The 26,207-nt window shown below is 33.0% G+C and overlaps 1 protein-coding gene across 2 annotated transcripts in view; it reads right to left on the reverse strand.

The window, feature by feature from the left end:
- The window catches only part of LOC143238610 (gamma-aminobutyric acid type B receptor subunit 2-like), a 149,922-nt gene that overhangs the window by 25,606 nt on the left and 98,109 nt on the right, over positions 1-26,207 (reverse strand). For both annotated transcript variants that reach the window (XR_013020667.1, XM_076478981.1), the window contains exons 3-8: positions 16,468-16,635; positions 13,520-13,621; positions 7,660-7,725; positions 5,521-5,712; positions 4,137-4,370; positions 2,728-2,788 (exon numbers count right to left, since the gene is read on the reverse strand). Coding sequence is in view for 1 of the 2 variants with exons in the window: in XM_076478981.1 (XP_076335096.1) it covers positions 2,728-2,788; positions 4,137-4,370; positions 5,521-5,712; positions 7,660-7,725; positions 13,520-13,621; positions 16,468-16,635 (823 nt within the window). In the remaining variant the exon portion in view is untranslated. The remainder of the gene's footprint in view (positions 1-2,727; positions 2,789-4,136; positions 4,371-5,520; positions 5,713-7,659; positions 7,726-13,519; positions 13,622-16,467; positions 16,636-26,207) is intronic.

Consider the following 26,207-nt stretch of genomic DNA (forward strand, 5'->3'; position numbering starts at 1 on the left):
TAAAGTTGTAGTTCAGCGAAATCTAAAAAAAACTGCTCAAAACAAATATGTATCATTCTATTTTCACTCAAATTCGATCAAATAGTTTGTATTACGATTATGAAAAACATATGAATGAAATTAAAGTAGAATGTACAACCAAGATATCTATATAGTGTGGTTGATATAGCGCCTTCTTTCATTACCAGCTCTCGTCAACTCGGTTGGAATGCTGTACACGTCATTTATATCATGACATTTCTCGAACAAGAACTGTTTCTACATCAAGTTCCTGCAGAATACGATTAATGAGTGAAAATGAAAAACATCCGAGTTCTTTTGGGCTTTGTGTTTGTTTGTTTCACAAGTTTGCATATATCCACAAACCACCAACATCTGGGCAACTTCTTTCTGCCCAAACACTGTGGTCTGACCTAACCTCTTACAGAGCAACTACGACTTCAAAGTTATTCGCCAAAGACTCGCGAACCATAGATTCTCTCATTCACTATTAGGTGTTAACTTCATAGCCAAGCCCTCCCAGGTATTAGAAGTAAAAACAACATTTTAGTTTCATCTAAGGGCTTGTTTATTCGGTTGAGAGTAAAGACCAATGGACTACGTGCTGCTAACACTTCGGGGAATCGAACTACAGATTTTAGCGTTGAAAGTCCTTACGCAGATCGCTGTACCACCTGAAAGTAGAACAAAATATTTTTTCCCAGAAAGCGTCATCGATGTGTATGTGTTGACTTGTCAGTTAAGTACATTTTATAATGAAAGGAAGGTGTATAGCAACTAATTTTTGATGATCATGTCATAGAAAGTACCTGACGTTAAACCAAATTAAACGAATTAAGCATGTCAGTTAATGAGCTTTGAAGTTTATTTTCACACTTTTGTATTGTTTTATAAACATTCAAATTACAAATTAAATTATTAGGTGTAAAATTATCGTTGGTACAATAATGTTGAAATTAAAATAATGTGGACTGTTATTAAACACTGTTATGTGGATTGTTACTATAACAGCTCAAATTAATATAGTGAGGGTTTTTATTAAAATAGTTTAAATTAATATAATGTGGCTTGTTACTAAAACAGTTTAATTTAATATAGTGTGGGTTGTCACTAGAACAGTTCAAATTAATATAGTGTGCACTGAGACAAACATTTCAAATTAAGATAGTGTGGACTTACACTAAAACATTCAAATTAATTTAGTGTAAAGTGTTACTAAAACATTTCAAATTAATATAGTGAGAACTAACACTAAAACATTTCAAATTAAGATAGTTTGGATTGTTAATAAAACATTTTAAATTAAGATAGTCTGGACTGTTACTGATACAATTTATATTAAGGTAGTGTGGGTTGTTACTGATACAATTTATATTAAGGTAGTGTGGGTTGTTACTAAAACAGTTCATATTAAGATAGTGTGGACTGTTACCAAAACAGTTCATATTAAGATAGTGTAGGCTGTTACCAAAACAGTTCATATTAAGATAGTTGGACTATTACTAAAACAGTTGCATTTAAGATAGTGTGGTTTGTTACTAAAACAGTTCATATTAAGATAGTGTTGATTCTAACTGAAACATTTTAAATTAAGTTAATTATTAATTTTTTTAAAGTTAATTTCTCCTACACCAAGGTAGTTTTGAAAGAAACTGACTAACCCAAAACAGTCAGAATAAATATCAAAGCCCGGTATATGTTATATAAACCTTTGTCCACACGAAACAGATTTTGAATTTTCAATCTGAACTTCGTTTTATGCGCACGTTGGTTAAACGACCAGATCAGTGACTCATGAGATTCAAGTATAGCTAATCCCAATTTTGAATTACTTTCAAATTTTTAAGTCGGATGAGAGAATTGACTGTTATTGTTATCATGCGCTTACAGTTACAATTGCGGAGCACGTTGAGTAATATCACGTCTCGAGCCTCGAACCTTCTGATACATTAACTACTAGCCTGACCAACAATGGAATCGTTCTAAGTTTCAGACTCCTTCCTAAGAACATTTTCAAAATTAATTGAAAATTTCTTATATGTCTTGATGAAAACTTTAGTTGTACAAATGAAACGGGATCAGTTGATTACTCTTCTCGGTAGAAAAACAAAATGATTTATTGAAGTTCTCGTAATTAGAAACTTTTGTTGTTGTTTATTTGTCCGGAATCTTTACACTCAGTGAAATTGTGTAATTTGTTCTGATAGAGAAAAAAAAAAAAATTGTAGCATGTGTGTGTTTTCTTATACGAAACCCACATCGGGCTATCTGTTGACTCCACGGAGGGGAATCGGACCCCTGATTGTAGCATAGTAAATCCGTAGGATTACCGCTGTACCAGGGTGGGACCTATTATAGTAAACAGAATATACTGCAAGATATGGATAAAGGAAGAACCGAACCCACTTGTTTTTAAACCATGTTCAGTATAATTTAATCATGGACGTTTAAAGAAACATTAGCCCGTACATCACTATAATAAAGGTGATATATTTTTTTACAATTTTTGAAGCTTATTTCAAGCTGCGCACAGATACACGGGACTCCAAAATTGGCAGACACTAAACTTTTTATTTTCTAACGTCTAAATTAATAAGCAGAAATATATTACAATATATATATATATTTCAGTGTGTTTCCTACAAATAAGGACAGATATTCAACTTCAGACCTGTTGTTGAAAGAATGTAAACATTTCCTACACGAGTAAATAGGCTAACGACTTACTTTGAAACTGTTTTAGTAGAACAAGTCCACGCCGTTCATTCCTAATGAAACTAATGGGTCCCTGAAATGAAAAGTTTTATGGGAATTACGTTGGGACGTCCTTTACCAAACTGTATACATCAAAGGAATTTTCTTCAACTACCAAATTATTGTTGAAATTCAAAAGGGGGTCGTTCACAATTCTCGCTATTTTCACTGGACGTACTTTTTTTACAACTCATTTCTCTCTAAAAGGATAAACAGAAAATGGAAACGTTATTCAATAGAAACAAAAGATTTAAAACAGGAACGAAATGTTTAACTCCCATACATTGAACAAGCTATGTGTTGTTCAAGTTACTAATTACAGTGACATCTTTCTGTCAATATTCTGTAAAAATCGTAAACAAGTTCTTGCCACGTTTTGGAAGATCACGACAGCATCGATATTTGTGAACGATCCCTAAATTTTAACAGTTTGTTAAAACAGCTGATAATACGTTTGTGTGTGTTTGTTCTAAGAAAATATACATTTCTCCTTACGCGTCTTTATGCTACTTGTTTGTTTGTGTACAGGGTGACGCAAAATTCGTACACAATCATTGTATTTGTAAATCCTGCCCTCAATGTGATTTTTAAAGCCATCAACTGTCTTTTACTTTTTTGTTTGAATACGTATTTGGTTGGAATGTTATACTGAAATATTAAGAGTGATCAGGTCAAATCACGGTGGTTACTGACGTTTGCATCACCCTGTACCGAAAAATAATTATTGTATAAAATACATCATAATACATTATAGCTGAGACACATAATAAAACTGTTGGTTTGTCAGGTTTTTAAACATTTATGACACAATTACTATAGAGCTACCTTCGTTATCCGCCCCTAATTTTGAAGTTATAGACTAGAAGAACTGCAACTGGTCAACACCACTCATTGCCAATGCACAGGTCACTTTAACCTATTTAGGATAGTGAAAGAAAATACTTTTTTATTTTGTAAGAGAAATAATTATGAAATAATGAATTTTGTATTTTAGCAGTTAAGTTTTAATTTTCCATTTATCTTTTAATATTCGTTTATCTATTAATATATCTATCTATGTACCCATAGTCTACAGATAATTTATGTAACTATCCAGTAGTTAGTGTAACCGACTGTGTAGGTTGCAGTTCTATGATTCACGTTTCATGACTATAAAATAAAATAAATAAATATTTCACGCTCCGTACTTTGGAATCGGTTACGATCAAATCCCACTTTTAAGCGTTATCAGGTAATCTAAGAAGTGGCTGTGGTGAGCGTTGACTAGCTTCCCTTCCATTTAGTCTAACACTTCAAAATTAACTTAACTAATGGTCAGGTAATTTTGCGCAAAATCCAAGAAACAAGTGAAATTTGTCTGTCTGTTTGTCTGTTGTACTTACCGTAACTCCGATAAACGCTGTCCTGTTAAAGGCTTCTCGAAACAATTGAACCCACATAGGATCTTTATATTCGAACATTTCAAAACTTCTGGAACTTTCTTTGGACTCGAGATTCTGTCGGACCTTCTGAATGGCCAGTGCTATCGCCCAAATGCCGTCATAGGCGTAGCCGTGAAATCGACTGTACTGTCCCTTTCTGGCTTTGTTATACTCGGCCTCGTATTCGGCAGGTGTCTTAGTTAAGAATTAATCACTATTTTAGGAACAGTAAAGTTGAGCAACAATAATCTTAAAGGAAAAGTTTACATTTTTCAGGACATGTGTTTTCTTCATCCGATCACTTTATTCGCTGATGCTTACATTACTAGAGATAAAACTTGAAGTCGTTAATACTTGCTGAAAGGACACTGGTGTTCTTACATTCCTCAAGAATGACCATCACGTTTTATACTGTGAGACAGAATATTCATAACCATGAATCCCCTCCCCTTCTAGGAATAATTACCATAGCTGACACTGACATTTATCTTATCTTTCATGTAAGTGATATATCATATGACATCTAGTGAGAATATTTTCCAAATGTGAAAATAACCTTCTCAAAATAATTTCAACCACACACTTCTTTTGGAGGAATACTAACCTAATTTGAGGACAAACAAAAATTACCCTTTTTTTTTAAGCAATAGCGGTAGTCACGAGGCCCTCTAGTAAGAATACTTACAAAGTGTGAAACAATAATCCTATTGTAGTCGGTCATCATTGGCAAAATGATGCAAACCCATTACTGGACTTGAACCAAACAGTTCATCGCCTGAACTTGCTTAAATGATACGCATAATTTTTCAGCTCTCTACTGGGAATATTTCTCAACTTTTGCATTTTAATCGTGTGTCTATTTGTAGTGACTAATTATTTACAACCAGGGATCCCTCTGTAAGAAATGCTAAACACAATGATCCTGGAATTCACGCCTAAATGAAAGTATTCACAATCGTCTTTGAGGGCTTACCAAAGGTATTCATGAAGTTCATACTTATTGATAGGAAATAAACATTATAATGGAACTTCCAACTGCATTAGGGTTAATTAACCTGTTATAATTAACAGAAAACTGTCGCCACGAAATGAACTTTCCAAATCTGAGACAGCAATACGCTAATTGAGACTTTCTTTGATAAAATACAGATAGCAATTATTAATTAATAACCAGAATGTGGACTGTTGGCCATAAAGCCCTCTAGGGTATCTAAGGAAATGTCTTTAATGGTGACACATTGCAAGATATTATACTGTGTAAAACTAATACATATCAGGACTGAGAAAATAATTATGTCGCTAATACATAGGAAGATAATACTGACAGATATGCGGGTAGACTTACCAGACCAGAGACAGTGATCCGATTGTCAGTGCTTAGCGGCAGAACATCAGTAGCAATATAACCTTCCAGTGCTTCAACTAACTGATTCTGGTCACACGTTGTGTGTTTACCAGCATTCATCCACCAGTTATCATCATAAACGCCTACTATGATCCACTGGTACTTTCTACCGTAGAGTCCCACACGGTAAGCCTAAAATGTTCATACATTAGCGAGTGCATAAATAAAATATTATATTGAATTTCTTCTGTCAGTCCAGTTTTGCCAGAAGCGGTTCTTGGATTAGAAAAATACTTTGAAAATGTTATCTAACGCTAACAGATTAAGAAAATTTCAACCATCACATTTCTTTTGCTATAACAAAGTTTAAAATAAGAAAAAGTTGCTCTAATGTGTTAGACCTAGCTGTAGGAATATTTAGTTACCTTTACAACTAATACTTTTCATATTCTTTGAATTCAATTCCTGTTATATAGGGAACTATGTAAAGAGAGGTGCCACTTTCATGGGGAAGGAGAAACAAGTGGTGAAACCATAATGAGAGGTCCAGGAGCCTTTTGAAATATTTTATAATATGTTACTGGAACTCGGACTTGTTAGATACAAACAAACAGCCAGTTTTGTTAGCTATTAACAAATAGTCAGTCTTGTTTAGTATAAACAAACAGTTAGTGTTGTTAGATACAAACAAACAGCCAGTTTTGTTAGCTATTAACAAATAGTCAGTCTTGTTTAGTATAAACAAACAGTTAGTGTTCTTAGCTGTTAATAAACAGTCAGTCTTGTTTAGTGTAAACAAACAGTTAGTGTTATTAGGTACAAACAAACAGCCAGTTTTGTTAGCTATTAAGAAATAGTCAGTTTTGTTTAGTATAAACAAACAGTTAGTGTTATTAGGTACAAACAAACAGCCAGTTTTGTTAACTATTAAGAAATAGTCAGTTTTGTTTAGTATAAACAAACAGTTAGTGTTATTAGGTACAAACAAACAGCCAGTTTTGTTAACTATTAAGAAATAGTCAGTTTTGTTTAGTATAAACAAACAGTCAGTGGTATTAGGTATAAACAGATATCAGTCTTGTTAGGTATAAATAAAAAGTCAGTCTTGTTAGGTATAAATAAAAAGTCAGTCTTGTTAGGTATAAATAAAAAGTCAGTCTTGTTAGGTACACACAAACTGTCAGTCTTGCAGGATAGAAACAAACAGTCAGTGTTGTTAGGTATAAACGAACATCTAGCGTTGTTAGGTATATACAAATAAACAATCAGTGTTGTTAGGTATAAACAGTCAGTGTTGTTAGGTATAAACAGTCAATCTTGTTAGGTATAAACAAACAGTCAGTCTTGTTAGATAAAATAAACAGTCAGTTTTGTTAGGTATAAACAAACAGTCAGTGTTGTTAGGTACAAACAAACAGTCAGTGTTGTTAGGTATAAACAAACAGTCAATGTTGTTAGTTATTAACAAGTACTCTTGTTTAGTATAAAGAACAGTCAATGTTGTTAGGTATAAACAAACAGTGTTGTCAGGTATAAACAGTCAACTTTGTTAGATATACACAAATAGTCAATGTTGTTAGGCGTAAATAAACAGTCATTCCTAGATATAAACAAACAGTCATATCAGTAGATAAAGATGGGTGTTCATAGGAAAAGGTTTTTGAAGAATGGATCTGTCGTCTCTCAGAACCACATCTCAAACAGCAGTGTTTGTACGCTAAGGTTTTACATGTGATTCTCTTCCTCTTCTTATAGACAGTTATAGTACCATTAGCGCCACCTGTTTAGTTTCATTACTCCTCCTAATACCAAGGTTTTGCAAGTCTCTCTTACAAAAAGAGTCACTTTGTCAGTTTTGACAGGTATTATGTGCTGTGAAGTAGATTTAACATCCTAGGATAGGTCTTAACTATACACAGTTAAGTGACACACCTCACAGAATATCGTAGGATAAGTTTTAACTATACACTATTAACTGAAAACGTCACAGAATATCTCAGGATAGGTCTCAACTACACAGAGTTATCTGACAAACCTCACAGAATATTTTAGGATAGGTCTTAATTATACACAGTTATCTGACAAACCTCACAGAATATTTTAGGATAGGTCTTAATTATACACAGTTATCTGACAAACCTCACAGAATATCTGCTCAGCCCAGGTTTGGTCAAAGTTCCCCAAGATGATTCTTACATCTTTCTCCTGTAAAAATCCAAACCATTTATTAGATAGAAGTATTAGAAGTATAGAGTCAGTATTAGAAGTATAGAGTCAGTATTAGAAGTATAGAGTCAGTATTAGAAGTGTAGAGTCAGTATTAGAAGTATAGAGTCAGATTTTAGCGACATATTATTCTAGATTGTACGAACATACCTTCTCTTCGTTTTTGTTTTTACTCAGAATAATACAAAATAATTTAGTCAACTTTCTGCTACAAAATATCCAGAATATGGAAAGACAATTTAATTTTCATTACAAACTACACTGTGCATAGTTTATTAGATATGTCGACCGAAGTCTATTATAAAAGTTTCTTAAGATATTATCTTTTCAGATTGTTTCTTTTAAAACAAAGTCACATTAGGTTAGCCGATGCTTCAACTGCGGAGAATTGAACCCTGGATTCTAGCTTTGTAAGACCGTAAACTTTCTACTGCCCTTCTTCCCGAGGAGCAATTATACAAGAACTAAAATCAAACGTTATTCTAAATATTATTTATTTATTTAGGTTATTTATAAAATTTCCACACACAACACTACAATTCCCGGGTTTTGAAAGTATTGTAGTTTCCAGCTTATGTGTGATATTTCTAGAGAGAGACTATAATTAAATACTGTTGTGATAGACTATAAAACATTATCATATACGTTTCTATCAATATTTCACAAACGTTTTTCTTGAAGAATATTCCAAAATTAAAGTTTCAAACAGTTTTCAAACTGTGTATTTAATTTTCATTCAGATGATATATTCAGAAGAAGTCTGAGAGTTAAATGGAGTTATATTTTTATTGGGTGTTTTTTTTTTGGCGGATGTATACATTTTTCGAATACGATATCTTTAGAAGAGCATTAAATCAAAGAACGTTAAAACGTATGGGTTACAGCTGCGTACACCACACATGCTATGCCTGGAACGTTCTACTTTCAAGTGCATCGCGTGCCATACGAAATTTAATATAGTTACAAAATGGATCACAAAATGTCTATTTTCTATTATGTCAATTTCTGTTTTGCATTAACTGAAGGTGTCGCTACCGTTTTTAATCCCATGTTATTACTCTAAGTGCATACGTGATTTTGCTAGTAAAACAGAAACACATTGATTGGTTGTTAACGTTTCTACCACATTGATTTGTTGTTATTTATAGTGCTAACCTAAGCAATGGGCTATATACGCTCAGTTCACCGCTGAGAATTGAACCCTGAATTTCAACGTTTAAAGTCCATGAACTTGCCGCTTATCAATTAATTATTCTGAAAACAGATATGAAAGAATACAAGAAGGCCAAAGTTAAGTTCTCAACCTATTTCATATTCTGTCAAATATGAAATATTAATACATACACTGCTGGCCAAAATCTTAAGGCCAATAAACATAAAGGAAAAATATGCAGTTTGCGTTGTTAGACTCAACTACTTATTTGAGTAGAGCTTCGAAAGATGAAAATAAAAAAAGGGAAATAAAAATAAAAAACTTTTCTAGCATTTAATAGGGAAAATATGAACACTATGAAATTAGCCTAAATACTAGCTGGTCTAAAGTTTACGACCATACTCAAACGAAGCGTTAATCAGTAAACACGTAACGAAATTCATTCATTTGTGTTCAAGCATTAGCGTTGTCAACATCTCCCGCTGACATCTCACTGCTTGATCTTCGTGAAGCCATCTTCACCACTTGGAATAAAATTCCAGCCAGACTTCTACAAACGCTTATATCGACCATGCCAAAGCGAATGTTTGCAGTTATTCGCAATGACGGCCGTGCAACTCACTACTGAGACCTCTTGTTGGGCATTTCCTACCCTGTATAGGACTTCGTTTTGGTATCGTCTGACCAGCTAGTATTTAGACTAATTTCATAGTGTTCACATTTTCCCTATTAAATGCTAAAATGTTTTTATTTTTATTTTCCCTTTTCTTATTTTCATCTTTAGAAGCTCTACTCAAATATGTGGTTGAGTCTAACAACGCAAAATGCATATTTTTTCTTTTTGTTTATTGGTCTTAAAATTTTGGCCAGCAGCGTATTTAAAACAGAAAGTATTTTATTATAATATATTTAATTATTAACGCCCTCTGCTGCTTTTAGCGTTTTTGTTGTTTTTTCGTTTCGTGTAAACCTTTCCCATAGTAAGAGACCAGAGTTCATAGTAAAGAGTTCAAATTATGAAAAGGTAATTAGAAAAATGTTACTGACAACAATAAATATTTGAGTTAATTAAATATCTATTTTGACGACCGTATCACGTCCTCTAACTTCTGTGTACTAAGTGACTCTTATATAAAGGTTTGTATAACTCGAAATGTATTCATACGACAGCTGAATTAAACATCATTCAAAATTTGCTCTGAACGACGTTTTTACTTTTTCGCAAATTGAATCATTTTTTCGGGAAATTTACCAGTGTAGTTTTGTACTTTCTTTCTTGTAAATTATTATATAATTCACGCTGGACACTGTGATGTAACTTATATAATTCACGCTGGACACTGTGGCGTAACCTATTATATAATTCACGCTGGACACTGTAGCGTGTGGAATCAATTTAATTTCGCCATTTTTGATTAAAAATTTGTTTTTTGTGATTTACTGATCCAAAGCTGATGTAGCCTGGGGAAACCCATTGGTTTGTTTCTTTGAATTTCGCGAAAAGCCATCTTTAATATAGCAGTGTAAGACAAGAGGGAAGGCAGCTAGTCATCACTACCCACCACCAACTCTTGAGCTACTTTTTTACCAACGAATAGTGGTATTGACCGTCACATTATAACGCTACCACGGCTGAAAGGGCGAGCATGTTTGGTGCGACGGGGATTCGAACCCGCGACCGACAGATTACGAGCCGAAAGCCTTAACCTTCTGGGCCATGCTGGGGCCTAGCCCGTTGGTTAGTTTGTCCGGACTGTGAATTCGATGTTCATGACTCAAGAAACGTTAGCACAACAAACGCATTCCGAAGTTTGGAGTAGCTGGTTTACTATAAGGTTTAATGTTAAATTCCACTACTATAGTTTAAAAGGTAGCCCAAGAGTTGGCGGTAGGGACCATTGATTAAATACCTTCCCCTTAGTTTATCAGTTTAAAATTAGAGACCTTGAGACTAGTTCTTGCTTTAATGGACCACTAAAAGAAACAAGTAAACTTGATGACTAGATCGTCGCAAGTGGAAAGTCTTGTCGATAAATAAATCCATGAAAACTCGAAGATACAATTGAAAATAGATTATATACATACCTGACAATACAGTCTGGTTTTTTGTTTTAGCAGGAAGCCACACAATATGATATTTGCACTCTATCCACTGGGGGAAATCGAATACTAAATTTAAGCGTTGTACTCCATTAAACTATTGCTGACCCCTAAGGAAGAACACAGTCACTAATTTTGTCCAACTCACTAAAGAAAGGTCAGTAGCCGCGAGTTTTGCCGAACGTTACACACTATTAACTTTCTCTTATAACATGTTCACAACTGAAAGTGTGGAACAGAATCACGACTCGAAATTTGTAGCCTCTAACTGCAACTGGGCACGCTAATCACCGGACCTCGACCAATGACCACTAGTTCGGATAGCGAGGTAAACGACAACAGGTCTCATAAACGGTAACACTGAATTTATAGAACTGATAAAACTGTAGAAATACAGTTCAAGTGCTAAACTATCTGTGTTGTAGAAATACAGTCCAAGTGCTAAACTATCTGTGTTGGAGAAATACTATCCAAATGCTAAACTATATTCATTTGTAGAAATACAATCCGAGTACTTAACTATCTCTGTTGTAGAAATACAGTCCAAGTGGTAAACTATCTTCCTTTGTAGAAATACAATCCAAGTGCTAAACTATTTCTGTCTTAGAAATACAGTCCAAGTACTAAACTATCTGTTGTAGAAATACAGTTCCAATGCTAAAGTATCTCTGTTGTAGAAATACAGTCTGAGTGCTTAACTATCTCTGTTGTAGAAATACAATCCAAGTGGTAAACTATCTCTGTTGTAGAAATACAGTCCTAGTGCTAAACTATTTCTGGCGTAGAAATGCAGTTCCAGTGCTGAAGTATCTCTGTTGTAGAAATACAGCCCAAGTGCTAAACTATCTTCCTTTGTAGAAATACAGTGCAAGTGCTTAACTATTTCTGTCGTAGAAATACAGTCTAATTGCTAAACTATTTTCCTTTGTAGAAATACAGTCTAATTGCTAAACTATTTTCCTTTGTAGAAATACAGTCTAAGCGCTAAACTATCTGTGTTGTGGAAATACAGTCCAAGTGCTAAACTATCTGTGTTGGAGAAATACTGTCCAAATGCTAAACTATCTTCATTTCTAGAAATACAGTACGAGTGCTTAACTATCTCTCTTGTAGAAATACAGTCCAAGTGCTAAACTACGCCCCCCTGTTTTGATTTTGTATTTGAAACCAATAACCATCGTAAACAACATGTTTGTTTTGATAAATGTTAACGTAAACGTTTTAATATTTTACACTTCAGGCCTATGTACCTGAACTGAAAGCCTAGAAAAGATAGAAATTACAAGAAAAGACGTTTACTATAGCATAAAATTGCATACAGTGGAACATGTAAACTCTATAAACTGTGAATAATCGAATCTCTGATTTTAGTGTTCAACATCCGTAAACTTACCGCTGTCTCATTGGTGGACATCAGAGCATGAAATATGAAACTAAGTGATTTAATAACTAGTTTTCTTAGTCTGCCGCTATTTGTTTTAAACCTTAACTCCTATCGTTTCGACTATTTACCTTCAGTTATCTAACTTATCTTAAGTTTTAGTTTGTTTACAGTGAATCAATTTTTTAAACTAAACATTTAGTTCCAATGCATTATAGGGGTTCATTTAAGTGTCTACCTGTCTACACTATCTATATATGATACAAGTGGGGGTTCTTGTCTTCCACTATAGCGACACCTATTATTTTATAATGTTAAGGATGACATTGAATATAAAATAACAAAACTGAACGGAATATTTTATTTGTTTGTTGTTAAACTCAAACCTACACAATGCTTTACCCACCACTGGTATCGAAACTTGGTTGCTAGCGTTATGAGCCTCCGAACTTAACATTTGACCTGTGGACTTATCAATTAGCTTCCGGACTTACAAATTAGCCTCTGGACCTACCATTAAGCCTCCAGACTTACCAATGAGTCTCTGGACTTACCAGTGAGCCTCTGCACGTACAAATAAACCTCCTGACTTACTAGTGAACCTCCGGACTTACCAATGAGCATCCCGACTTATCAGTGAGCCTCTGGACTTACCAGTGAGCCGACGGAAGTTTTAACTAATATTAACTTCATGATCTTCAAAGAAACACTAACAACGTTAGAGTTCTAAAATGACAATTAGTTAGTTAATCAAATGTTGAGAGTTAATAAACAAATTGAACAAGTGTTGTTACAATATTATCAATAAAACAAGACAGATAACAGATAACAACACACAATTGATGAATACAGGGGAAAAAGAGAAATGGAAAGTCACGTTCGTCCTTTGTCCCCAAAACATAGGAGAAAATGAAATTTTCTTTTACTAGTTTTATAATTTTACACATAATTTTAAGAGGAAAATAATACAAATCATAAAATATTATTTCGATAGCAAGAAGAATTATAACAACAAACACTTGATCTATAAAACGAAATGTTAACTACATAATGTTATTTAATCAGTTTTTTTTAAATGGATCACCAATTGGATTTAATTTCTGTATACTTAACGATGCTTTTCACATGATGACACTAACTTTTAACTTGTGTACGGCCGACTTTGATTCATCTACGAACCCGTGCTGTGAAGCTATCTCGATTTTGGCTGTCTCGAGATCTGTCAGCAGTTTACTGTGAGGCTGGGTGGAATGAAAGAGAAATACAGTAATAAATATATATGTTGATTTGAAAGAATAAACTATTTGTTGCTAAGTATTTCAAGAACATCTGTCTAGTTGTTCATCCATCAATCCGTATATGAACATAATTCGCTCAGGTGTTTTTGACAACTTATAAACTTATTACACGGAGAGAAATTACACTAATAAACACATGATATGTACTTACCTTGGCCAGGTGGAGTGTATCATAATATGTAGTTATCTGGACTATGTACAGTTCATCAAAATATGTAGCTACCTAGACTATATATAGAGTATATTATGATATGTAGTTACCTGGACTAGGTGGAGTATGTCATATGTAGTTACCACGACTAGATGGAATATATTATATGTAATTTCGTGGACTATGTACAGTTTATCAAAATGTGTAGTTACCTAGACTATACATAGAGTATATTATGATATGTAGTTATTTGGACTAGGTGGAGTATGTCATATGTTGTTATCTAAACGAGGTGAAGTACATTGTGATATTTAGTTACCTGGACTATGTACAGTATATCATAATGTGTAGTTACTTAGACTATATATAGAATACATCGTAATATATATTTACCTGGACTATGTACAGTATATCATAATATATAGTTACCTGGACTATATACAATCTATCATAACATGTAGTTACCTGGACTAGGTGCAGTATCATAATATCTAGTCACTTGGACTTGGTAGAGAATATCATGATATGTAGTTACCTGGACTATGTACAGTGTATCATGATATGTAGTTAACTGGACTATATACAGTACATCATAACACGTAGTTACCTTGAATATATATAGAGTATATCATGATATGTAATTACCTGGACTACGTACAGTATATCGTAATATGTAGTTACCTAGACTATATACTGTATATCATAATATGTTGTTACCTGAACTACATACGGAGTATATAATGAAATGTAGCTACTTCGACTATGTACAGTATACCATGATATGCAGTTACCTGCACTATGTACAGCATATCATAATATATAGTTATCTAGACTATATATAGAGTATATCATGACATGTAATTATCTGGACTAGGTGGAGTATATCATAATATGTAGTTACCTAGATTATATGTACAATATATCATAATATGTAGTTACCTGAACTAGATAGAGTATATAATGATATGTAACTAACTAGACTATATAGAGTATCTCATAATATGTATTTACCTGGACCAGGTGGAGTATATCATAATATGATGTAACAGTATTTGATATAATAATATTTAATATTTAAGTTATATTTAAATAACAGTATTCCATATATAATATAAAAGTATTTGACATAACAGTATTTAATACTTAAGTCACAATTTTGGATATATAGTATAACAGTATTTGATATAACAAAATTTGACATTTAAAGAACAGTAGTGGATATATAATGTAACAGTAATTGATATTTACAATATTTGATATTTGAATAACAATCTTGAAATATAATGCAACAGTATTTGACATGACAATATTTAATATTTAAATCAGTATTGAACATGTCATGTAACAGTGTTTGATACAACAATATTTCATATTTATGTAACAGTATTGGATATATAATGTAACAGTTTTTAATATAACAATATTTTATATTTAAATAACATTACTGGATATATAATAACACATTACTTCATATTTAAATAACAGTATTGGATATATAAAATAAGAATATTTGATATTTAAATAATAGTATTGGATATATAATGTAATAGTGTTTTATACAACAATATTTTATATATAATGTAATAGTATTTCATGTAACAATATTTGATATTTAAATAACAGAACTGGATATATAATACAACAGGAAATGATCTCACAATAATTGATTTTAAAATAACAGTAATGGATACATAATATAATAGTATTTGATACAACAGTATTTATATTTAAGTAACAGTATTGAATATATAATGTAACAATATTTTATAATTCAATAACAGTGTTGATCTATTATTATCTAAAAGTATTTAGTAAAACAGTATTTGATATTTAAATAACATTACTATATATAATGTAACAGTGTTTATATTTAAATAACAGTATTGAATATATAATGTAACAGTAGTTGTCATAACAATATTTGATATTTAAATATCAGTAATGGATATATAATGTAACAGTATTTGATGAATTATTATTTGATATTTAAATAACAGTATTGGATATATAATATAACAGTATTTAATATAAAAATATATGATAATTAAGTAACTGTATTGGATGTATAGTGTAATAGTGTTTGATAGAACAGAACTTGATACTTAAATAACAGTTTTTGACATCTAATGTAACAATATTTGATAGTTAAATAACAGTACTGAATACATAATATAACAATATTTTACATTTAAATAATCGTATTGGATATATAATACAACAGTATTTGATATATAATGTAGTAGTATTTGACATAATACTGTTTGGTGTTTAATTAAGCCATGCATTATGTATATAATAATACATTGTTGAATGATGTTAGAGTAAACAACCGTTCCAACAAACTGTTTTATTTGAACAAACGGCTGTGTCCATACACTTCATATAAAACATATGTTACATACAGTTTAACTCCTCTCGCTGATAAAGTATGTTAAATACAACATTTTTCTTCTATTTTCTTTCTTTTCGTGATATATATTTCATAAACAACAGATATTTAATGTTGGCAGTTATGCCGACAACGTAGTTTCGGGATGACGAAAAGTGGTGTAAGTGGAAAGACGTTAGAACAGTATATTTTGACGTCATAAACTGTAACTGTATAAAACAAGGAGGATAAACACGTGACGTGGCTTACCAGAGCATAGCGTGGAGAATTCTGGTAAAGAGTACCAACTCGTGTCCAGTTGAAATGCTGCAACAAGGCGACTCTAGCTGGGTTGAACGCAGTTTCGCTCGGCACTACTCGGAAAAAGTTCGGGTAGTTTTCCATTGTATACATCGGATGAATGTCAGCATAGGTTAACTGTATACAAACAGATGTAAGTATTATCAACTGTGTTGTTGTTTTTTATTATTGAACTGAAAAAACAATGAAATCATAAATGTAAAACAGCAACGTCTACCAAAACCTGGTACAAATATTTTTTGTACGTCAAGAAAAATACTTTACCTAAATTATATACAAATTTCTCGTTGGTAAATATTTTTATATAGAATTAAATGTAGCGAACTACACCTGGGTCGGATCTCAATATCTATGAATTGTAAGTGAAATTTCAATAATTGTTCAAGAGATTCATTTTTAGGAACCACACTATACGACACACTTTAGAGAAAGATAAAAAATATGAGATATTAGTTACGAGAAAGAAGAATTCCTGTCATGTGGCAACGCCCGTGACCACCACCCCTCCCACTGATTTTTTGTTCCTTATCACACATATAGGAAGAAGAGTCACATAGTCTAAATTCATATCACTGGTCATCTAACTTCTTGATATATGTATACCACGGTCTCACACAGTCCTGTCTTCTTAGCGAATATAATAACTCATGAACAACTACTGGAAACATAAAGTAAAAAATGCCAGATGGATGTTTTATTCATGTCGGACAAATGAAAGCCAGCCAGTTAAAGGAATATCTTTGTTGTTCCTGGCTAATTATTTGTTTTAAAACAACCAGGCCTGAAGTGGGAACATAAGACTTACCATACAAATATGTTCTTGATTTCTTTTTTTTACAAACGTTTTGGATGAGGTTACTTAAATATAGCAAAACTAATTTGGTGAAACTTTAATATTGATGCATAACGTAGATATTGTTAAGAGAATAATATTATGTCGTCTAATACATAACATTTCTTTTGCATATAACGTTAATATAATACGAAAATACAGAATATTTAGTGTATCACTACGTGACTAAAGGGACAGTCTGTCAACAGCAAATACAAAATATTGTATGTTATAGCACATATGAATGTAAACCTAACATAGTCTCTTTGTGTTGTAACACAGACGAATGTAGACCTCACATGTAAACCTAACATAGCTTCTTTATGTTGTAACACAGATGACTGTAAACCTAACATAGCCTCTTTATGTTGTAGAACAGATGAACGTAAACCTCAAATAGCCTTTTTATTTTGTAACACAGATAAATGTATTTCTAACATAGCCTCTTTATGTTGTAACACAGATAAATGTAACCCTAAGATAGCCTCTTTATGTTGTAACACAGATGAATGTAAACCTAACATAGCCTCTTTATGTTGTAACACAGATGAATGTAAACCTAACATAGCCTCTTTATGTTGTAACACAGATGAATGTAAACCTAACATAGCCTCTTTATGTTGTAACACAGATGAATGTAAACGTAACATAACATTAAATCAACATTTAAATAATGCTTCTTTTTCTAGGCTTCATTGTTAAACTCTCGTCGAATTATATATATATAATTGTTCAATAAAAATCAACCTAATTTTGATTCAATCTTTTCGTGCCTTGACGATCACCCGCGTCTCCTCTCTACGCAGCCATATTAACCGGATAGCAGTATCTTCAACTTGCCATAGCCGACTTGTCAAACAACGAACGTCGGTTGTCATGGGCACCCACGTAACAATACATGGGAAGAAGTTGCTGCATTGTTCGTTCGATATCTTCCAGCTTTTAAACTTGTATTGAGAATTATACAAAAATCATTCGAAAATTTCATATTAACTATAATTAATTTATTTACGTTTTTTCTTTCAGTATTGGAACTTATCTTACTTGATTTAGAATAGAGAAGCGTCAATAAATAGAGGTTCTCTTTTAATTAGAAATATTACGTTAATAATAAAATTCAACTTTAAAGGTTTATATTTCACTGGAGTTTGGTTCTTAAATACTTCAAAATAGGTTCATATATCATAAATAGTGTTGAAATACTGCTTATGTTAGGAGTATATTTACATTAGATGCACTCGAGCATCCCATTCTATGTTACTGTAGCAAAAATTTACAGTATTACGTGAATTGTTGTTAGCAAAGTCCGTACAATTCTATAAAAAATTCAGTCGTATTGGTCAGCTGTTCCACGGAAACTACCTTTAGTGCTACAAAAATGTTAGTAAAAAATTAAATAAAAAAATTATTTCAAAGTAAATTCACTTTTGACGAATGAGTTACACCTACATTAAAATGAAACTCTTTACTAAACATCGCAGAAAATGTTCTTTATTTATTTTCTAACCAATTATTATATAAAAGTTCAACACGAAATGGAGACAACGTTATTTCAGAACTACGAGAATATGGAATTCACCACATACTGGCACGAACACGAGGCCACGTTCAGATATTACCATTTAATTCTTAACAATGTTGATCAGAACTTTCTCTGTGTTCACCATTTTAACTTTATACGTATATGTGAGTGTGGTCATTATTTCTAACGATTGTACAAACTGTATGATGAGAAAGCTATCTGTATATAAGTAAAATTATATTAACTGTGTACTGACCAAGTTATATTTGTGTTGATTATTTTTCCGTATATTGATCTACTTTATTTGATTGATTATTTATCTATCTGTGTATTGATCAAGTTATATTTATTTGTATTGATTATTTATCTATCTGTGTATTGATCAAGTTATATTTATTTGTATTGATTATTTATCTATCTGTATATTGATCAAGTTATATTTGTATTGATTATTTATCTATCTGCGTTTTGATCTAGTTATATTTGTATTGATTATTTATCTATCTGTGTATTGATCAAGTTATATTTATTTGTATTGATTATTTATCTATCTGTGTATTGATCAAGTTATATTTGTATTGATTATTTATCTATCTGTGTATTGATCAAGTTATATTTGTATTGATTATTTATCTATCTGCGTTTTGACCTAGTTATATTTGTATTGATTATTTGCCTATCTGTGTATTGATCAAGTTATATTTATTTGTATTGATTATTTGCCTATCTGTGTATTGATCAAGTTATATTTATTTGTATTGATTATTTATCTATCTGTATATTGATCAAGTTATATTTGTATTGATTATTTATCTATCTGCGTTTTGATCTAGTTACATTTGTATTGATTATTTATTTATCTATAAGTATTTTTTTCTCTTTTAATCTTCCTACCTTCACAGTTTCAAGTACTCGACGGTAGATTTGGATGATGTAGGAAACCAGCTTGTAGTTGAATAGTTACAGCATTGAAAAAACATCGTTTAACAAGGTTTCACGCTCAAGAAATCGAAGATTTTATTTTATTTTTTTGTACGGAAGAATCATTTATTATTTCGCAATGATTCACCCGGTAACACGTAATATCTGACTGATGTACTATCATTATGGGTAATTTGAATGCATGGATGCGATGAACTTAGACGAAATCTCCACAGTCTTGTATTAGGAGAACCCGTAGTCTTTCTACGGATCCGCTGAACAGAGAACGACTTAACTATGAGAAAGACAACTGTTTTTAATATGTCTTATTAAATACGGCTGCAGTTTTAAATCGTTTTTTATAGATAGCTTCTCATTCCAGCTGTCACATCTTAACAAACAACAAAGTTGGACAAAGGACAAACAAGAGAGAAAGAATGAAAGTAAGACAGAGCTATAGAAATGGTATAAGTTAAAGTGGTAACTCATGCTATACATTAGATATATTGAGTGAAAAAATTTATTTATAGTGTTCACCTCAATGTTGAAGGTAATTTGTAGTTTACATGTTTCTACGTGACACATTCCTGTTGTTCCTGTAACCAAAAACATTGTTAGTACCCAAGCAACTTCGTGTGTAAACAGTTTTTAAAAAACGGAGGCGTGATTTCTGCGTTTGTCTTCTTACTTCAAAGCTATACAATATGCTATCTGTACGTTATCTACCGCGAGAGATCAAACCCCGGATATTTGTTCACACGCCGATTTGAAAGGACCGAATTAACTATTTACTAAAAGAAGTAGATCTACCTCAATCCTTGGTTGTTTTAGTGTAACGGCCACAGACGAGATTGAACCTTAAATTATGCATTTTTAGCTTTCAAGCTTATCGTTCAATCGATGAGAAACAAGTACCTATAAAGTTACTAATCTTAATTTATTACACCTGTTTTGTTTAAAAATGGATCAGATTTTCATTCTTTTATTTTAGTAATAGAGTCTATAGAAAGAAGTCGCGTATGTTTATGTAAATATATAAATTCCATAATAACACTAAAATTCACTACATTACGGTATCAGTTAATCAAATCGTGTTCTTTACTGTTCAAATTAGCAACGATTCTTGTATACGTTCTCCAGTAAGACAAATGTTTAATATAAACTTGACCACTGTATATCTTTACTCAGATGTATGATGGTCAAACTTCCTACACCTTTTGTATAACATATCCAGTGGTCAAGTTTATATTAAACATTTGTCGTACTAGATTTTGCGCAAAACTTCCCGAGGACTGTCTGCTCTTGCTGTTCGTAAGTTTGAAGTTACAGACTTAGTGGCTAGAGGGAGGTCAGCTAATTCTCGTTTTCTTCGACCAAAATTACACAATGGGTTTGCCTCCATTCTGCCAACTGAGAAGAGTTGAATCTCGGATTAGAACAACTTTATCATTTTACCATCAGTGACAGGTAGCTCGTCAACAACACAAAAAACTTTTATTCTATATATGTTCTAGATAAGATAAACAGTTACCTTTATTTAATAATGTCCGTATACTCGTCAGATGGTGTTAAGTCAGAGGTAGAAAACAGAATCTTCCAAAATCCTATTTCCTACTTGACAAATAAAACTTCTGATACCAAAATTAGAAAAGATGGTATTATTGTATAGCACAGAATATTCTGTTTCCTCTCTGATTAACGACATACGCGTCAGACAACAAAAGCTAATAACACGAAGACCTCAAATAAAGCTAGCAAATAGTTTGGAGGCATGGAGCAGGACACTGCTGATTGATGGTCCCTTGCTAGCAGCAACTTACGTCACCTCTTCCCAGACCTGCTGTACAATATTTCTAGATTTATATAAGTTCACTGTTCCACAAAGAATGACAGAATGGATTACCGCTGCCTTAGTAATAACATAGAACTAAAGAGATAAATCCTATTAATTAGTACACACTTTAAGTCAGCCATGCAGTAATTCTTGTTATATAATACATTATTGAAATCATTCTATGTCAATAGTACTCGCCGCCAAGTCTTAAGGTTCGAGCACGTTAGCCACGCCTGATCCTTTAAAGTAAACTTACTGTTTTTTTTAAATACATTCTGTAGATCAGCGGACTTGCAACGATAAAACCGGAGTTCGATTCCAATGAATATAAATATACAATTGTTTATTATTTCGCTTTGTACTAAAAGAAACAAAACTAAACTATTTTACTCTGGCCTGGCCTGGTGGTTAGGGAAACAGACTCGCACTTTGCTGCTTGCGGATTCAACTCCTAGCACTGAGCATGCTCGCTCTTTCATCTATTGGGGCATTACAGTGTTGCAGTCAGTTCCAGTATTTGATTGGAATAGCCCCAATGGGTTAAGGCGTTCGACTCGTAATCTGAGAGTCGCAGGTTCGAATTCCGGTCGTACGAAACATGCTCGCCCTTTCAGCCGTGGGGGCGTTCTAATGAGACGGTTAATTCCACTATTCGTTGGTAAAAGAGTAGCCCAAAAGTTGGCGGTGGGTGGTGATGACTAGCTGTCTTCCCTCTAGTCTTACACTGCAAAATTATGGACGGCTAGCGCAGATAGCCTTCGAGTAGCTTTGCGCAAAATTAAAAAAACAAACAAACAGAAAACACATTCAAGTTTAAGATACCCGTTTCATGACATCTTAATACTACTGTTAATTCGTTGTAGAGGAGGGTTAAGTACACAAGTCACGTGTCAAACGCAGCAAATATAAGGTCGCGGTGAATGGAATGTGGTAGAACCATATTCTAAAGTTTCTTGACATTTTATGAGTTGTACGATGCCACCAAATATTATCGCTTTTGAAAAAGGTATTTAGCAGCTACTTTCAAAGAAGATTCACACATTCAAATCATATACTTACTCATATATATATGTTAATGATAAAACCTGTCGACGTGACCCAGGCAACATAATCAAAATGGATTTCTGTCTGAAAACGAGGTACTGATTCAACAGAGTGAGGCTCTCACTCATACCTCCCGTCCAAATGTTGCATACCTCTAGCAACTAGAGAATAAAACAGGTGTTTATACACTTCTGTAAGAGATCATATCAGTCAAGTCGCCAAACACAGCTCCTATATATATTTATTCGTGAATATAGTTATAGTAGAAGACGTTGTAAAACAGTTGTAATTGTACACAAGATGGATTACGGAAAGTAGCAAGGAGAAATGGTGTGCTTCGGAAATGACAGCCTTAAGAAAACTCTACTGCAGGGCTCAAATAGTTACTATCGTCAGACAGAGCATGACATTGACCTAAACAACTATAACGTATTAAGACTCCAAAATTATTGTAATACAATGTACTAAATTTGTATATTCTACTGTACACAAACAAACTTCCCTAGTTCCAAAATAACACATCTAGGATTACGAGATGTATCTATAGCAAAATATAATTACGCTATCCAACAATCGTGGACCTGGCTCAGCATTTTGGATAGAGCGTTAACTTTGCGGTTGTCGCGGATTGGAATCAATTTTACCGAACGTACTTTCCCTTTTCAGATGTTGGATTGTTACAATGTGACGGTCAATCTCACTGTTCATTGATAAAAAGTAACTCAAAAGTTGGCGATGGATGTGTTAACTATTTGCCTCCCTTTATCCCTGCTAGCGCAGATATTCCTCCAGTGTTTAAACAAACTTCAGTAAAACATTTATAAATTGACATACCACACTCTCTAAACACCCATTACCTATACTGAAAAAAAAATTCTACATAAATTCATAACCAATGCTGTACAGTTGTTTAAAGTAATGATTAGATTATAGAGTTTTAAACTAAAACAAAATTAAATGATCTGCGTTAAAACTATGAGGTATAAAACTGTTTATTAACTAGAGTCTTGGGGTATGACAAATAAAACTGTTTATTAACTAGAATCTTGGGGTATAACAGATAAAACTGTTTAAGAATTAGAATTCTGGGGTAAAACGGATAAAACCGTTTAAGAATTAGAATCCTGGGGTATACCAGATAAAATTGTTTATTAATTAGGATCCTGGGGTGTAACGGATAAAACTGTTTATTAATTAGGATCCTGGGGTATAACGGATAAAACTGTTTATTAATTAGGATCCTGGGGTATAACGGATAAAACTGTTTATTAATTAGGATTCTGAGGTATAACGAATAAACCTGTTTATGAAGTAAAATCCTGGGATATAAAGGATAAAACTGTTTAAGAATTAGAATTCTGGGGTAAAAAGGATAAAACTGTTTAAGAATTAGAATCATGGGGTATACCGGATAAAATTGTTTAAGAATAAGAATTCTGGGGTAAAACGGATACAACTGTTTATGAAATAGAATTCTGGGTTATACTGAATAAAACTGTTTGAGAATTAGAATCCTGCGGTATTCCAGATAAAACTGTTTATGAAGGATTTTCAATTACGAAGATGAAACGACTGGGAAATATATTGTAAAAACAAAATGTGGCTGAAGTATAAAAGCCTTCACGAAAATATCGTTATTGAATAATTTAACAAAGGACGAAAGCAGGGATTCACATACTTATGTAGGTCGATTTCAAATTTGAGTGGCGCCAAAAAAACATAATGAATGTTGCAGCCATGATAACTAGCTACAGTTATATGTTAACCCTACTTACATTACAAAAAATAGAATGCTTTCAACTAACAGCATCACTAATATAGAGCTCCCCCTCAGTGGCTCAGCGGTATGTCTGCGGAGTTACAACGCTAAAATCCGGGTTTTGATGCCCGTGGTGGGCAGAGCACAGATAGCCTATTGTGTAGCTTTGTGCCTAATTCAAAACAACAACAATCAACGTTATCTTCATCATGCGTGGTATAAGTTCACCGATATACCCGGCATGGTCAAACGTATTAAGGCGTTCGACTCGTCATCCGAGGGTCGCGGGTTCGAATCCCTATCGCATCAAACATGCTCGCCCTTTCAGCCGTGGGGGCGTTATAAAGTGACGGTCAATACCACTATTCGTTGGTAAAAAAGTAGCCCAAGAGTTGGCGGTGGGTGGTGATAACTAGCTGCCTTCTCTCTAGTATTACACTGCTAAATTAGGGACGACTAGCGCAGATAGCCCTCGTGTAGCTTTGCGCGAAATTCAAAACAAACAAACAAAGGTTCACCGAATGTGGAAGACATGGAGGTAAAGTGGATAACTTGATGTTTGGATAAAATCACTGACTTTCGGTTGTTTGCCTACTACTAGATATTTACATGTATATGGTCGTTATTAACACCCAGTTACTGAGTCAGAAATTTCCAGTACTTTTATATATATATATATTTATATTCTAGATAGGGGTTTGAACTGTTTGTGATTTTATGGAATCTAAACTGCCCACCGGTAACTGTACTAGTTTTCAAGAACCGGGAGCTCCAAGTTAGTAAAAATAGTTTTAATCAAAGTTTGTTTTTTATAATTGGTCCAGTTTCAATAAATATTAGATAAGTTTTAAGACTTGTAGTTTCAGAAGTTGGTAGCAGCATTTGTTCTCCTACAGAGTTCTACCGACTTGTCCAAGTTATTATCTACAAAATTATTGCCTCCGAAAATATACGCTCGTGTTAAAAAGATCATTTTATGTTGGTTGATTAGGTCTTATACCTAATCTACTAAGAAATAACGTGTGAATATTGATCAAATACCCGATGGCACGCAGAAGCTGGTCTTAATGGGTCCTTCTAATTCACTAGTTTCATCGTTTATCATAATCTATATATATTTAACTACATACTTACCTACAGTTGAAGCAGGTAAGAGGACACTTGTTAGGTTCATTAACTAATAAATCACCACATAACTGTCACGCAATCATTAGGTTTATCCTATGTTATACGTATTCAAACAATTATGGTATCAACCCTGCAGATAACCGTTGTTACCACTACACTATACTAAACTGTTGTTATCACTACACTACACTTAATTGTTGTTACAACTACGCTACACATAACTGTTGTTACCACGACACTACACTTAACTGTTGTTACACTATTCTACACTTTACTGTTGTTACCACTATTCTATACTTAAGTGTTGTTACCATTACACTACATTTAACTGTTGTTAACACTACACTACACTTAACCACTGTACTACACTTAACTGTTGATATCACTACGCTACCCATAACCGTTGTTACCACAATACTACACCTATCCATTGTTGGTATCACTACACTATACTTAACCCTTGTTACTACTATAGGACAATTAACCCTTGTTACCACTACACTACAATTAACCGTTGTTACCACTATTCTACACTTAACTGTTGTTACCGCTATTCTACATTGAACTGTTGTTACCACTACACTACACTTAACCATTGTTTCCACTACACTACACTACACATCTGTTGTTGTACTACTATTCTACACTT

The sequence above is a fragment of the Tachypleus tridentatus genome, chromosome 13, assembly GCF_004210375.1.
Source record: "Tachypleus tridentatus isolate NWPU-2018 chromosome 13, ASM421037v1, whole genome shotgun sequence".
In the NCBI taxonomy this organism is placed as follows: Eukaryota; Metazoa; Arthropoda; class Merostomata; order Xiphosura; family Limulidae; genus Tachypleus; species Tachypleus tridentatus.